General features: G+C 42.9%; 1 protein-coding gene across 5 annotated transcripts in view; it reads right to left on the reverse strand.

Moving 5' to 3' along the window:
- BCAR3 (BCAR3 adaptor protein, NSP family member) overlaps positions 1–14444 on the reverse strand; it is a 163071-nt gene that overhangs the window by 78026 nt on the left and 70601 nt on the right. For all 5 annotated transcript variants that reach the window (XM_045478338.1, XM_045478335.1, XM_045478334.1 and 2 more), the window contains exon 3: positions 1278–1317. In XM_045478338.1, coding sequence (XP_045334294.1) covers positions 1278–1317 — 40 coding nt within the window. The remainder of the gene's footprint in view (positions 1–1277; positions 1318–14444) is intronic.

Consider the following 14444-nt stretch of genomic DNA (forward strand, 5'->3'; position numbering starts at 1 on the left):
GGCATCATTTATAAAGCTCTTTTGTACTCTGACACAGCAGCCATACTGGTTTAGGACTGTACAATTGTTGCAGTGAAACTACAGTTCAGACGTAGCCTGGCTATGAGAGAGGAAAAAATAATACCCATCTCCCTTCCAACAAACTTTATTATGACTACCTCAAGTGACTAAGTGATTCTAATAGAGCTTTCTCTTCTCTCTTCCATCCTCTGGTCTAAAGAGAGAAGAAATGCCAAAAATGGGGCAGGCACAGGCACACAAAACAGCAATAGGCCTAAATACCCCCAAACCGTGATGCTGCCCTTACAATAATGAGGTTGGAATGTGGCTCCCAGGAGGCAAGCACCTTAAAACTTAACATACGCCATTTCTCCTAAAACTTAAGGATATATGTTGTCATCAATCCAAGAAACTGTGACAAATCAAAGTTCTCTCTTCTACCATAGCAGGTACCAGATTTCAATTCTCAAAAAGAAAATAAAGCAAACATATATACACAAACACACCCAAGAAGATGGTGTGGGGAAGGGAGAAGGAAAAAGCATCTTTTCTTTCTGCTCAGAAGGATACCACTGTTTCCAGGTGTTGCCTATTTAGAAGCATTGAATGTCAGCCCCACTGAAAAGCAGCGTATTCCCACAGCTCACAGTCCTAGATTAGCCACCACATAGGAGAGGGGCTGTTGGAAAGGAAAGCTGACCCAGAAAAGCTCAGGGAGCCTTCAGTCCTCCACCGAAGATAAACACAGGCTCACAATTCGTTATCTACCATCCCCAAATCCAAAACACTCTGAAAACTGAAAAATTTCAAGTCAGTCATTTGGTGGCAAATCAAGCGTGACCTCATCTGGTGGCAAAACGTGAGCTGCACTACATAAGATCACTTGTAGTCTGTTTATCTCACTTTGTGTGAATACTCTTACGTTTCACTGATGAAATAATGAGCTTGAGTACGGAGTACTGACCCTAGACCCCTCTGAGGATGTTTTTATATATATATGTACCCGATTACCTTCCTAAAAAAATTCTGAATTTAAAAACCCATCTGGCCCCGAGGGTTTCAGATAAGAGGAAGAAGACTGTAGACCTATAATAGGATGACGTAAGACCTCTACAAAAGTTACTGGAGGCCTGAGAGAGTCAGATTACCCCCTGGTTGTTCCAACGTGAGAAGCTGCCTACACAGGCCAGACTGCAGCATTATTTGGCAACACTGTGTTAAAAAAGGGAAATCGATTACAGAGTGTCCTAATTACACGTTAAATCCTGGTTTCCTACCTTCACATATTCCAGGGTTGGGTCCAGAAGATGCTGATCCCTGAAAAGAGAAAATGGTAAGTATGAGAACTGAGAACAATGCATTCTTGCACTGAGTAAAACGTATCCAACATTAATTCCCCCATTCATTCAGATTATTAAGATGGGCCCACCTCCCCAGCAATACTCCCAGCAGACAGATAAGGAAGTTAGAACAAATACAGATTCCTTTCATGGTGTGTGTTGGGGGTAGGGGTAGATGGTAGGACACCACCATACTTTCTGTTTAGAAGCTCCAAGTGCTTTATTACATTCAGGCTCCAAATGTTAAACTTCCATGTAGTGAGTCTACTTTCACTCGAGCATAAAAATTAGCCTAGAAATCTGAAGGAAAGAACACGGAGGATAGAGGTGGGTGTAAAGCAGGACTGGATGCCCAAATGAGGGGTACTTTGGATCAGACAGCTGTATCACGCTCACTTTGACAGAAGAAAATGGAGACTGAGGTGGGCCCAGTGGCTATCCAAGGTCACCTAGCACAAAGGGGAGAGGATGGAATCTGTATACCCAGCTTTCTAGACCACATTTGCCTTTTTTTTTATTGCTGCCTCCATTACCCACCCACCCCTGGTGTCAAGCAGAGAAATCCATCCCATTTTCTTTGGCACCCAAGTATTCTTCTCTCCCTATCTAATGTCTGCTCGTGTCTGTCATAATATGACTCTGGAATTGACCAGACAGTGAAAAGTAAACAACAGCAGGTGGCCCTAAGGAGGCTGACTTCTTACAGAAAGAAGAGAATCTGACTAGGCCAAAGGAGAGGAGGGGGAGACGTGAGAATGGCCATTTTCAGTGCTTGCAAAGTTATGATGAGGCGGCCCCTCAACAGAAGGTGTGAAAAGACAGCTGCCTTCAGAGTCTTAACCTTCAGAAACTCAACACATCCTCACAGAGACAGCATCATTTTGAAAGGACAGAATGGCTGTGAAGCCTCTAAGAGTAGTCTTCTCAAGGGAGTGGGCCTTAGTGTGAGGGTGAGGGTCTCTCAGAAGCCCTACTGATAAGCAGATTCCTCCACAAGGGTTGGCTCAACCCCCAAATCCGTGGGCTGTGACACTTCCCTGGCAGTGGAGAGACCTCGAAAGATGGCAGCACTTCTTCCCAGGACAAGAGAGAAGGTCACTGCCGGAGCACAAGGAGTCCCAACCCCACAGCTTAGGGATACCACTCCCAAAGCCATGCTTGGCCTGGTTTGACCGTCCATTCGGGACTACGCCCAGGGCACCTGCACAGAGGCAGCGTGGCATCTGAGATGCCCCTTTCCACGTCAGTGGATTAGGTTCTGGAATGAGTCCCTTTGCAGGGCCAAAAGATCTGAGAACAGCATAAGCTCTCTGTCCCTGGGTGCATTCCCATTAAAGAGGGCTATAAACCTCGAAGCCTTAAAACTCTTTGCCTTCAAGTTCATTTATCTGGCATCCAGAGTCCATCTGCTGTGCCAGGTCGTCACTTCTCCTGCCACATGCTCTGGACACCATCTCAGTGTCACCAGGCTTTGCATCCATGGAACCATCTGTCTAGGGACTCAAAATTTTGTCCACAGCACTTGGGCTGTGCTCCCTTTTAAGTTCTTGAACCCCTGTTTTTCTACTGAACTAACATTTCAGGCATACAGCCATCTACTCTTAGGTTAATCATCTGGCCCAGAGGTCTGGCCTTGTGAGGGCAGAAAGATGTTAGAACTACTGAAATGCTGTTCTCTTCAAATTTTATTTTTAAGTACACTTAAAAATGTGTGTTATGGGGGCACCTGGGTGACCGAGTCGGTTGAGCGTTTGACTCCGGCTCAGGTCATGATCTCGCGATTTGCCCACTCCTGTATGGTGGGCAAATGGGACTGAGGCTCAAGGTGAGAGAGAAAGGGGGGCGTGTGATGGCTCAGTCAGTTAAGCGTCCGACTTTGGCTCCGGTCAAGATCTCACGGTTCTTGAGTTCGAGCCCCACATCAGGCTCTGTGCTGACGGCTTGGAGCCTGCAGCCTGCTTCGGATTCTGTGTCTTCCTCTCTCTCTGACCCTCCCCCACTTGTGCTTTGTCTCTCAAACATAAATAAACACAGAAAAAAAAATTTTTAGTGTATGTTATGTACATTTATACATACATGTCTTCATCCATGGATAAATAGTATAGGTATGGGCAGTTGAAGTCAATGGTTCCCATATGTTTTTGGTCTCAGGATCTCTTCACACTCCAAATTATTGAGGACCCCAAAGAGCTTTTGTTTATGTGGGTTATATGTACTGATTACTGATATTAGAAATTAAACAGAAAATTTCAAAATACTAATATTAAAAAAATAAACTTATATAAACAATTTTATTACAAAGAGGTATGTTTTCATAACAAAAATTTAGTGAGATGAATGACACTGTCTCACATTTTTGCAAATCTTTTTCATGTCTGGCTTCTAGGGCAGCTGAATTCTCATATCTACTTCTCTATTCAGTATGTTGTGATAGGTCTTGGTTTAGAAAAAAGTCCATCCTCACATAGATACGTAACTGGAGAAGGGAGTGGTATTTCATTTCCAGATACTTATGGCTATTCTTGATACCATACCAAAACTCAACAAGTGGTAATTTCTAAACGATCAGTTGTAATGCGGTATCTTAAACCATGTCTGTTACTCTTTTGCATCTATCTTGCACCTTGATTGGGCCTTTTATCCATGTGTGATTCTGTAACCACTGTTCTGGAAAATACTGGTTCACTGAGTTATGCAGTTATTCTAAGTTTTGACACATTTCATTAGAATATAAAAAAAGAATCACATTTGTTAATATCATCACTGATCTCATCAGAACTTATAAAGCCTTGGGAAATATCAAGCTCATGGAGGAGGATATAAGTTTTCCGAACTTCTAACTTTCACTTGAAAGTTTGAATTTTTTCACTGGCAGCTTACACTGTCAAATATTTTCCTTGAGCTTCATTTCATTCATTTTGGAGAATGTATTTGCCAAATACCGAGACCATATAGTCATGGTTTGCCATTTTAACTCTCCTTTTTTAGTGCTCAAATGTCATCCTTTTCGTAAATTCTTTTTAGCATTTTGTCCAGGATCTGCTCTTCTCACCAGATTTAGCTGTAAAATCCTTTTCCTTTCACCTCTGAAAGTTGAAAAGTTCCTCTCTTCCTTTCTCTAGACACATATCTGAAAACTCTCTGAGCTGGTTCTCTCAGAAGAGATCCTTCTAACTGTCTCAGGCAGAAGTGGGGTGACCAACGGGCCAGGCCAGGCACTGTGCCCGGGTGGCTCCTGAGGCCATGCTGATCAGCAGGACCCGCACTCAGAGACAAGACCGCCTAGAGGCATAGCAGCCTGTGCGCTCCAATCCAGGGAGCCCGGGGTGCTCTCCAAAATGCCCCCCACCTTAGATGAACCTCGTTCCTCTTTGATCCTTTACTGTACACTTCTCTGGGCACAAGAGAAGAAACTGGAGGCTCTGGTGAGGGATAAAACTCAAGGCCCCTCTTGACCCTGCCCCCAACTGAACTGTGCTAAGGGAGCCTTGTTCATTCTGCTTCAAGAGCAGAGGGGAATCCAAATGTCCTCAGATTCTAGTTCTGGGCTCCCGGGGGTGCCCTCGAGAATCCTCATGTTCTCTGTCTCCTTTTTAGAGAGGCAAGGAGGGGACACAAGGAGATATAATGAAACCAAGTAGGTGTGTTACAAACCCAAAGGCTTTAAAAATCATTGCCTTGAGCTAAATTAAAATGATGTTTATAAGCAGAAGTGCTGCGTCTCCTTTCTCAGCCAGTCACATCATCCCGGCTAACCAAAGATAGGAACTAGAAAACATAGCAGTTGGCCCTGTAGCCCCAGCCTCTAATTTGAAATAGAATATCCAATTATTCATACAAGTCTGTGCAGCAAACACTCCTTAAGCCACAGATTTATATTCTCTGACAGAGATCACTAGAAAACAAACAGAGGGACTTGGCAATATAAATGAAAAGTTGTTTTTGTTTTTTTTTATTTTGCTTTTGCACATTATGAATCCCACCCGTGTGAATCCATGATGTCGTGTGCATCTCTTCTTACACCTGGTGAGGCTGGCAGGCGCCCATGGGCCCTCTGTCAGGCATGCTGCCCCGCAGGGCACGGTCCACAGACCGCAGGAAAGCAGCAGAATGAAACTGGACTCTCTTGTTATTTTGTTCTCAAGTTTATTAAGTTTTAAATAACATCACTATGTTTACGCCAGTTAAATTATTCTCTCCCGCACCCTGTTTTCCTAAGTTCAGACTGAGGGATGTGTGGTCAGAAGTCACAGAAATGGGGTCTTTCCTATTTCAGTTTGTTTCTCATCAGTAACCAGGTTCAGAGTTCCTCCCTCTTAAGAGGACACTTGACCTACAGGTAAGCTATTTGGAGTTACTCAACTATCTTGAGTAAGTATATAAGCAAAATTTCACTACCACAGATCTTTTCTGAGTGCTTGGCATACAGATGAGAAACGAAGCACCCTACATCTGTCTTAAATTATAAAATGCTTTAAATGAATGAATGTTTTGACTTCTTTAAATATTACAGAATAAATTGATGGCTAACAGTGTTGCCAAACAAATGTCCTTTTGGAAATAACATAAAGAGGAATCATTTGTAATAAGATGATTCTTTCATGCAGTGGAGGGATGAGAGAAACTAGATCCAACTGTTCCCAACTGAGTAGGAAAAAGGCTCCATGCACACCAGTAATCTGCAGAGTTGGCTCCCCTCCTTGGTGCACATGGCATGGTATTTGCATTCTGGTTCATTCTATCATGTATTTATTTGTATACAGTTCCTCCTCTACTAGGAGACACTTCATTCCCAGTATCTCCATAGTTCTTGCATCCATCCTACCAACATTATCAAGCATCTACAATATGCTGTGCTGTAGGTCAGACAATGGAAACAGAAGAACCAAAGACAAAGGCCCTGCTCCCAGAGAGGCTGCAATCAAGTGGCAAGGACAGATGAACAGACCCAGCACAACTCAAGTTAAGTTTCAGTGGGAAGGAAATACCATGAAGGGGCCTTTCAGGCAACCTTTGAGCTAAGGTTTGAGGACCGGGTAGAGACTCATCGGGTAAAGACGATGTGAGGTAGGTGGTGATGAGAAATGCCCAGGAAACAGCAGAAGCATGTGCAAACACATGGGGACACGGGACAATGTGGCATACCTGGGGAACCACAGCATTCAGGGGTAATTCCGCTCTGGTCCAGGCCACCATCATCTATCGCTTGGACCCCTGCAATGCCTTCCCGGCTCCACTGTCTCCACAGGAGCCAGCATGATCCTTACCAAAATCAAAATCCTCTAATAACTCCCATCCAATCACAAGAAAAACCCTAGAGTCCTTACCAGGTTCTCTGAGGCCCTCTTTGGCATGGTCCCCACCAGCTCCCCAACCTCACTCTGGTGCACAGAATTCTAAAGATATCTTCCAACAAGATTCCCCACCCCCACCCCGAAAGTCAACCAAACAGTAATCTCAGTACTGCTGTGAAGGGATTTTGCACATGTAAGCCCCAAGTCAGCTGACATTATGATCTGGCAACGATCCAAATGGACCAGACATGCAAAGCGAGGGGGCCTGGACATGAAGGACCCTGTTACCAGGGTGACATTACAACATGGCCTGTGACAAGGCCCATGGCACGGAACTCTGGGTGGCCACTACATGGGAGCCGTCCCCTGAAGACAGCCAGGAAGCAGAGATCTCAGTCCTACCATCACAGGGAACGGAGTTCTGCCAACAACCTGAATGACTGTGGAAGCAGATTCTTCCCAGAGCCTCAGATGAGAACACAGCTGCTGACATCTTGGGTTTGAGACCTGTAAGCAAGAACCCAGCTGAGCTCTGTGGGACTTCTGTCCTACAGGAACTATGAGGCAATAAACAGGCATTAAGGCACCAAATTTGTGGCAATTTGTTACTCAGCAAAAGCATACTAATACATTCCACTCATTCCAGCCAGGTCATATTGACTTTTCTTTCTGACACTCAAACATGCCAAGCTGGTCCCTGCCTCTGTGGCTTGGCATTTACTGTTCCTTTGCCTAGAACATTCTCCCTGCAGTTCTCAAAGGCTCACTCCCTCCTATCACTCAGGTCTCTGCTCAAATAACACCTCCTCAGAGAAGCTTTCCTTAAACACCTATCTAAATGAGTACTGCTGCTACCCTCTATCACCTTATCTGACATTATTCTTTCCCATATTATCTGATATCACATGAAATATTTATTTGCTCAGGTCTTTCTTATGGAATATAATCCTACAAGACTGAGACTTTCTCTGCTTTACTCACCTTGATATCCCCTGTGCTCTGCACACAGCCGTTGCCCAGTAACCATTTGCTGAATTAATGAATAAAAGAACAAGTAACAGAAGCACATGGTTGGGGAAGCTCAGGAGTGGTGGGGGGTTGGAGATCAGGATGAAGAAGAGGCAGTGCCAGAGCATAAGGGGTTTGGAGGCCATGTAAACATGTCTAGACTTACGAAAGCAATGGGATTTGTTGACAAATCTTAAGCTGCAGAATAACCAGAGATTTGTGTTTTAGAAAAATCTCCCTGCACTGGTGTGGAAAACAGATTCGTGGGGGGCAAGACAGAGTCAGGAAAACCAGAGGAGATGCTGGAGCAGTCCGGGTGAGAGAGGGCAAGGCCTGGACTATAGGAACAGAGGGAGCAGGGACGGTGTATAGATTAAGGAGACTTTTTTTAGAACAACTTTTTAAATGTTTATTTATTTTTGAGAGAGACAGAGAGAGACAGAGAGGCAGTGCGAGGAGAGGAGGCGCTGAAAGAGAGGCAGACACAACCCAAAGCAGGCTTCAGGCTCTGAGCTGTCAGCAGAGGCTGAGGTGGGGCTTGAACTCATGAACCTGAGCTGAAAAGTCAGTGCTTAATCTAATCCACTGAGCCACCCAGGTGCCCCAGGAGAGTTTTCTAAGTGACAATAGGTGGTAAATGACTGGATTCAGTGGGTCAAAGGGAAAAGAGAGGTAAGGGTACTCACTAAATTCTTTCTAAGGGAACTAAGTAGATGGTGCCTAGCACACCTCAATACACTCATTAGGAATGAATTAGCATGGTGCCTGCATCTGACTCTTGATTTTAGCTCAGGTTATGATCCCAGGGTTGTAGGATCAAGCCCCATGGTGGGCTCCGTGCTGAGTGTGGGGCCTGCCCGAGATTCTCAGTTTTTCTCTCTCTCTAAAATAAAAAACTTAAAAGAATTAAAAAAAGAAAAAAGAATAAACTAACAAACACCTTTTTCAAGCACGAGAGAAGAACTTTCAAGGTTACTGGGATCTGCATAAGAATTAGCCCCATTACCACCTATTGTCCATGGTTCGCAGTGCAGTCTGATTGCTGGCATTCAGCTACTGAAGGTTTCGGATGAGCTCCCTTCCTTTTCAACTGTTAAATAAGTTACTTTCAGTGGAGTCTTTCACATCTTTCAAGTTATGAACACACAAATCTTTCCCATAAACTACGAAATATAACAAACATTTAAGGGATCCCTTCACACCAACAAAAATAGTTAACTCAAGAGGGAAACACAAAGAACAACTAGGTGGCTATTAGATACCAGCCAAGAATACCTGTTTTACATAATTTTACATAATTCTTTGGTCTTCTCCATCAGTCCCACCCCAGAGGGCAACCACTGCTTGTTTCTGTCTTTTTCATGGGGCTGTAAGCTCCATGAGGGTAAGGGCTATTTGTGTCTTGCTCACCAATGTACACCATGCCCTTTGAGTCATATTTGTCACAGAGCAGCCAATTAATCAAAAACAAGGGCGAGAATGGACAAATAAAAATATAAATCACCAAAACCCACCTTTGTATATAGTCCAAATAAGGCCTCAGGAAATCAGAAATTTCTACTACAGGGCTTTCATTTGCTTAATATGGTAGACCAGATATTCCAAAAACTAGACGACGAATTAAAGTATGAATGTATTTTCAAATGCATTGGTGACATCACAAGAAAGATAAAGCCTCAAGAAGCACAGACATGAACAAAACAGATACAGAAACAGAGAACACGTCAAAAACACAAAACATGGACAACAGCAGGGTAAGGAGCAGGGCAGGGAGGATGAGTCTCGGGTCTGCAGAGGTGAACAGCTCACCACAGAGCCATGCACAATGTGTGAGCCGTCAGAATGCGACTAACACTACCTCTGCATAAGGAATGTTCAAAAATAAATAAGAATTAAGAAGGTAGCATGCTCTCTAGCAAAGGGAACCAAGAAGGAAACCTACTGTCCCCACTACAAATTCTGATGGTGAAAAAAAATAACGGCAGCAGTAACAGTCTCCCCTAAGAGCTTGTAGCCACAGATGAGCTGTCTTGTCAGCTGGGATTCAAATTTATACTGCTCTGCTTGGACAGAGAAGCCAAAACTGAGAAATTAAAGTGTTTGGGTTGGTGGTGCCACTAGTAAGGAAACAGCATAGATACTTTCTGGGGGGAAACTTTATAAGCAGAATGCCATTCAGGATATCCACAAATGTCGTTAAACATAAATTTCCCTTCAGAAATAACCATCTGCACAAGGAAGCAAGCCCCAATCACTGAAGTTGGCAGAAACAACAACAGACTGAGATCCTCAAAGACCTCAGATATTAGAATACCAGACATAGGCTACAGAATAGTGATGTATGATAAATTTTTTTAAGTTTATTTATTTATTTTGAGAGAGAGAGAACACAAGCAGGGAAAGAAGAGAGAAAGAGGGAGAGAGAGAGAGTATCCCAAGCAGGCTCCACACTGTCAGCACAGAGCATGACATGGGGCTTGAACTCATAAAAACTGTGAGATCATGACCTGAGCAGAAATAAAGAGTTGGACACTTAACCACCTGAGCCACCCAGGTGCCCCTAACAATGTATGATAAATTTTTTAAAAAGTAAAAGATGGAATCAAAAAGTGATCTAAGAATAAACAGGTGGTTATAAAAATTAAAAAAAAACAGATTATAATATGTACATATAATCTGCTACATAGCAGATTAAACATGGCTAAAGAAAATATGACAAATATATAAAGAAACTATATGAAACACAGCACAGAGAGAAAAGGTGACAGAAAATACAAAAGAGATGTTGAAGGTAGAATGGGAAGGTTAATTACATTTAAACTGAACTCTACAAGAAGAAAATCCGAGAGAAAGAGCAATAGTCAGGGAAATAAATAATGATGGGAAATCTTCAAAATAAATGAAAGATACCCATTCTCAGATTCAGGCATCCTGGTGCATCCTAAGCAGTATAAACAAAAATAAAGTCCCACCTACACACATTGCAATGAAAGCACAGACCCTCAAGAACAGAGAGAAGATGGTGAAAGCAGCTGGAGAGCAAAGGAAGGTTTTGCCCTCAGAGCAATGACGATGAGGCTGACAGCCTGTTTTCATCAGCCATAGAGGAAAGGGAGGAGCTCAAAATTTTCTGCCCAGTGAAACTACCGAGTATAAGGGTGAAGAAAGACAATATTAGATAAATAAAAACAGAGAACATAAAAGCAGAGAACACCGTTTAGGAAGAATGAAATGGATGCCCAAAGAACAGCCTAAGATCTAAGAATGAGTGTTGCCCAAAGTAACTAGTAAACATATAGGTAGCTCCAAACCAGCACTAGTGGGATAAAATGAGATGAATATATAATTTGTGGAGGTAAAAAATATATATGTAAAGTGCTGGCAAAGATGTGGAGAAGTTGGAACCCATATGCATGGTTGGTAGGAATGCCAATGGTACCACTGCTAGGAAAAACAGTGTGGAGGTTCCTTTAAAAATTCAAAATAGAACTGCAGTATGATCCAGCAATTCCACTTCTGAGTAGACACCCAGGAGGACTAAAAGAAGGGTTTCGAAGAGATATTTGTGCACACATGTTCTCAGCAGCATTATTCACAGAAGACAAAATGTGGAAGCAACCCAAGCATCCGCTGACGGAAGAGTGGATAGACAAGATGTTGTATACAGATACAGTGGAATATTACGGGGCCTTGAAAAGGAAGGGGATTCGGACACCTGCTCCAACAGGGAGAAACCTTGAGGGCTTTATGCTAAGTGAAGTAAGCCAGTCACAAAAGGACAAATACTGTATAGTTTTACTTATATAAGGTGCCTAGAGTAATCAAATTCACAGAGACAGAAAGAACAAAAGTGGTTACCAGGACCTGGGGTGAGAAGATGGGGAGTTGTTTCAAGGGTACAGAGTTTCCATTTTGCAAGATAAAAAGAGTTGGGGAGACTGGTTGCACAGCAATGTGAATGTACTTAATATTATTCATTAACTCATTACTCATTAACTGTACACTTAAAAATGGCTAAGATGATAAAATTTACATTATGTGCATTTTACCACAATTTTTAAAAAAAAGACAAACTAAAATATAGGACAACAATGGCATATAAGCTAAGTGGAAGGCCACAGCCGGGGCTAGTGTTCTAAGGTCCTGTATTGTTCAGAAAGAAGTACTGTTTCACTGTATCTTTTATAAAGTAATTATATTTTAAAAGTAACCATTAAATGAATAGTAGAGTATTTATTTTTAATTTTTTTAAATATTTTGTAGGGGCGCCTGGGCGGCTCAGTCGGTTGAGTGTCTGACTTCAGTTCAGGTCATGATCTCGTGGTTCCTGGGTTTGAGCCCCGCGTCGGGCTCTGTGCTGACAGCTCGGAGCCTGGAGCCTGCTTCAGATTCTGTGTCTCCCTCTCTCTGCCCCTCCCCCGTTCACGCTCTCTCTCTGTCTCCAAAATAAATAAACGTTAAAAAAAATATTTTTATTTTGGAGACAGACAGAGTGTGAGCGGAGGAGGGGCAGAGAGAGGGAGACACAGAATCTGAAGCAGGCTCCAGGCTCCGAGCTGTCAGCACAGAGCCCGACGCGGGGCTCAAACCCAGGAACCGCGAGATCATGACCTGAACTGAAGTCAGACACTCAACCGACTGAGCCGCCCAGGCGCCCCATGAATAGTAGGGTATTTTTAAAAAGACAAAATAAGGCAATTAAAAAAACCCATAGGTTTTAAAAAATGTACAGCTAGTACAGACGTACGGAATAAGCAGCAGCTATAAGCCCAAAGATTGTACATCACTAAACACAGTAACTCTTAACTAGATTAAATTCGCAAAACAGATTTTCAGAAGGTAGAATGTAGTACATTTGGATATAATAAAAGTGATATTTTGAAGGAAATGTGTAGCTATAATGCTTATTTTTAGGAAAAAAAAAGACCAAAACTAATTAAGTGTCCAGCTTAAGTAAAAAGAGTAAACACAAATAGAACAGAGATTTAAAAAAAGGTGGGGGGGGGGGGGGAGAGAAATTAAATATAAAACAATGACACAACAGGGAAGCAACAAATAAAGCCTTGTTTTTGGAAAGCTTAATAAAATAAACCTCTGACAGATGTAATCCCTGGGGAAAAGAGAGAAGGCACAAAACGATATAGGAATGACGAGGACATAGCCATAGACACGAGGGAGCACAGTAAGAGAACACTATGAACACCTTTATGCCAATAAATTTTAAAACTTAGCAAAAATGAACAAATTCCTGGAAAATACTAAAACAGACTCAAAAAAGAAACAGAAAACTGAATATAGCCATTAAAAAAAACTCAATCAGTTCAATATCTTCCCACAGGCCTAGGTGGTTATACTATGTAGCAAGCTCTGCTAAACTTTGGAATTATTTGTTACTTGAAAATGATATAAAAGCTTCAAGAGGGGTGTCTGGGTGGCTCAGTCGGTTAAGCATCCAACTCTTGATTTTGGCTCAGGACACGATCAAGCTCTGTGTCAGGCTCTGCAATGACAGTGTGGAACCTGCTTGAGATTCTCTCCCTCTCTCGTCCCAAAATAAACAAACTTTAAAAACAAGAGAGAAAAGGTATAAGAAGTGGAAAGGAGAACAGAACTGTCACGATTCACAAATGCTCAGTGTCTACATTAGAACACAAAGAATCCACACAGACCCTATAAAGTAGGGCAAAGTTCCCGAAACACTGCAAAATCTTCTATTTACAACTTACTGAGGGTAGGGACTAGAAGGCTTGTATGTCTGGGTTGGAGTTCTTGCTTTGTGGGTGTTCATTCATCACAAATAAATTCATTCCTAGAACACTTAACTGAAATGCAAGACAAAGAGATGAGTGGGATCCGGTGGGCTGAATCTCTGTTTACCTAAAGTGGCAGGGCCAAGGAGGAACAAAACCTGCAGCCCTGCGGTCTACTGGTTTACCACTCTTAACCAACTCATGACCAGGGCATGTCACACAATCAGGGGAGGTGAAGCCAACAACTGGGACCAAGTATGCCCTCCATTGGCAACTTGATGGCTGCAGCCTGTTCCTATATGGGTATGGCCTTAGAATCTAGAGCCATCACCCTCCCTTCTCTATCAGGAAGAGCCATCAACATTTCAGAATCTTAGTTGGAGTGAAGGGGGGACAGAAGGATTGAAGGAAGAGACAGCAATAGGTTTAAGTCTACTGAGAGTTTGTGTCCACTGGACAATATTCCTTACTAGATCATGTTCTTTTAGGTAAGATTAATATGTGGGACAGTCTAGCATTCTCATTTTATATTTTACTAGATGATATCCATGGTGTTAAGCCTTGCTCATCTCACCAGCCTCGTCTCCTCACCTTGCTCCTGATGCTCCAGTAACTCCAAACTGTTTGGAATTCCCTGAACCTAAAGGCCTGGAGTCCCCACTGTCTTCCCATTCATTTCCACCTTCCCCGACCACTCTTCCCCTTGCCTCCCACAGCTCAAAGAAGAACATCTCCCCAGCACTTCTTTTTCATTCATTATAAAACTTTATAACAAATAATTATAATTCAATACAATATGTGTACTCCTGTCCATCTCCCTTACCGGGCTATGAGCTCACAGAGAAGAGGGACCATATTTCATCTTATTCATCTTTGTTTTTTTTAATGTTTATTTATTTTTGAGAGAGAGCGAGAGAGCGCGAGAGCACGCACGCACACACGAGAGCAGGGGAGGGGCAGAGAGAGGGAGACAAAGAATCCAAAGCAGGCTCTAGGCTCTGAGCTATCAGCACAGAGCCTGATGTGCGGCCTGAACCCACAAGGCGTGAGAT

The sequence above is a fragment of the Leopardus geoffroyi genome, chromosome C1 (assembly GCF_018350155.1).
Source record: "Leopardus geoffroyi isolate Oge1 chromosome C1, O.geoffroyi_Oge1_pat1.0, whole genome shotgun sequence".
NCBI lineage: Eukaryota > Metazoa > Chordata > Mammalia > Carnivora > Felidae > Leopardus > Leopardus geoffroyi.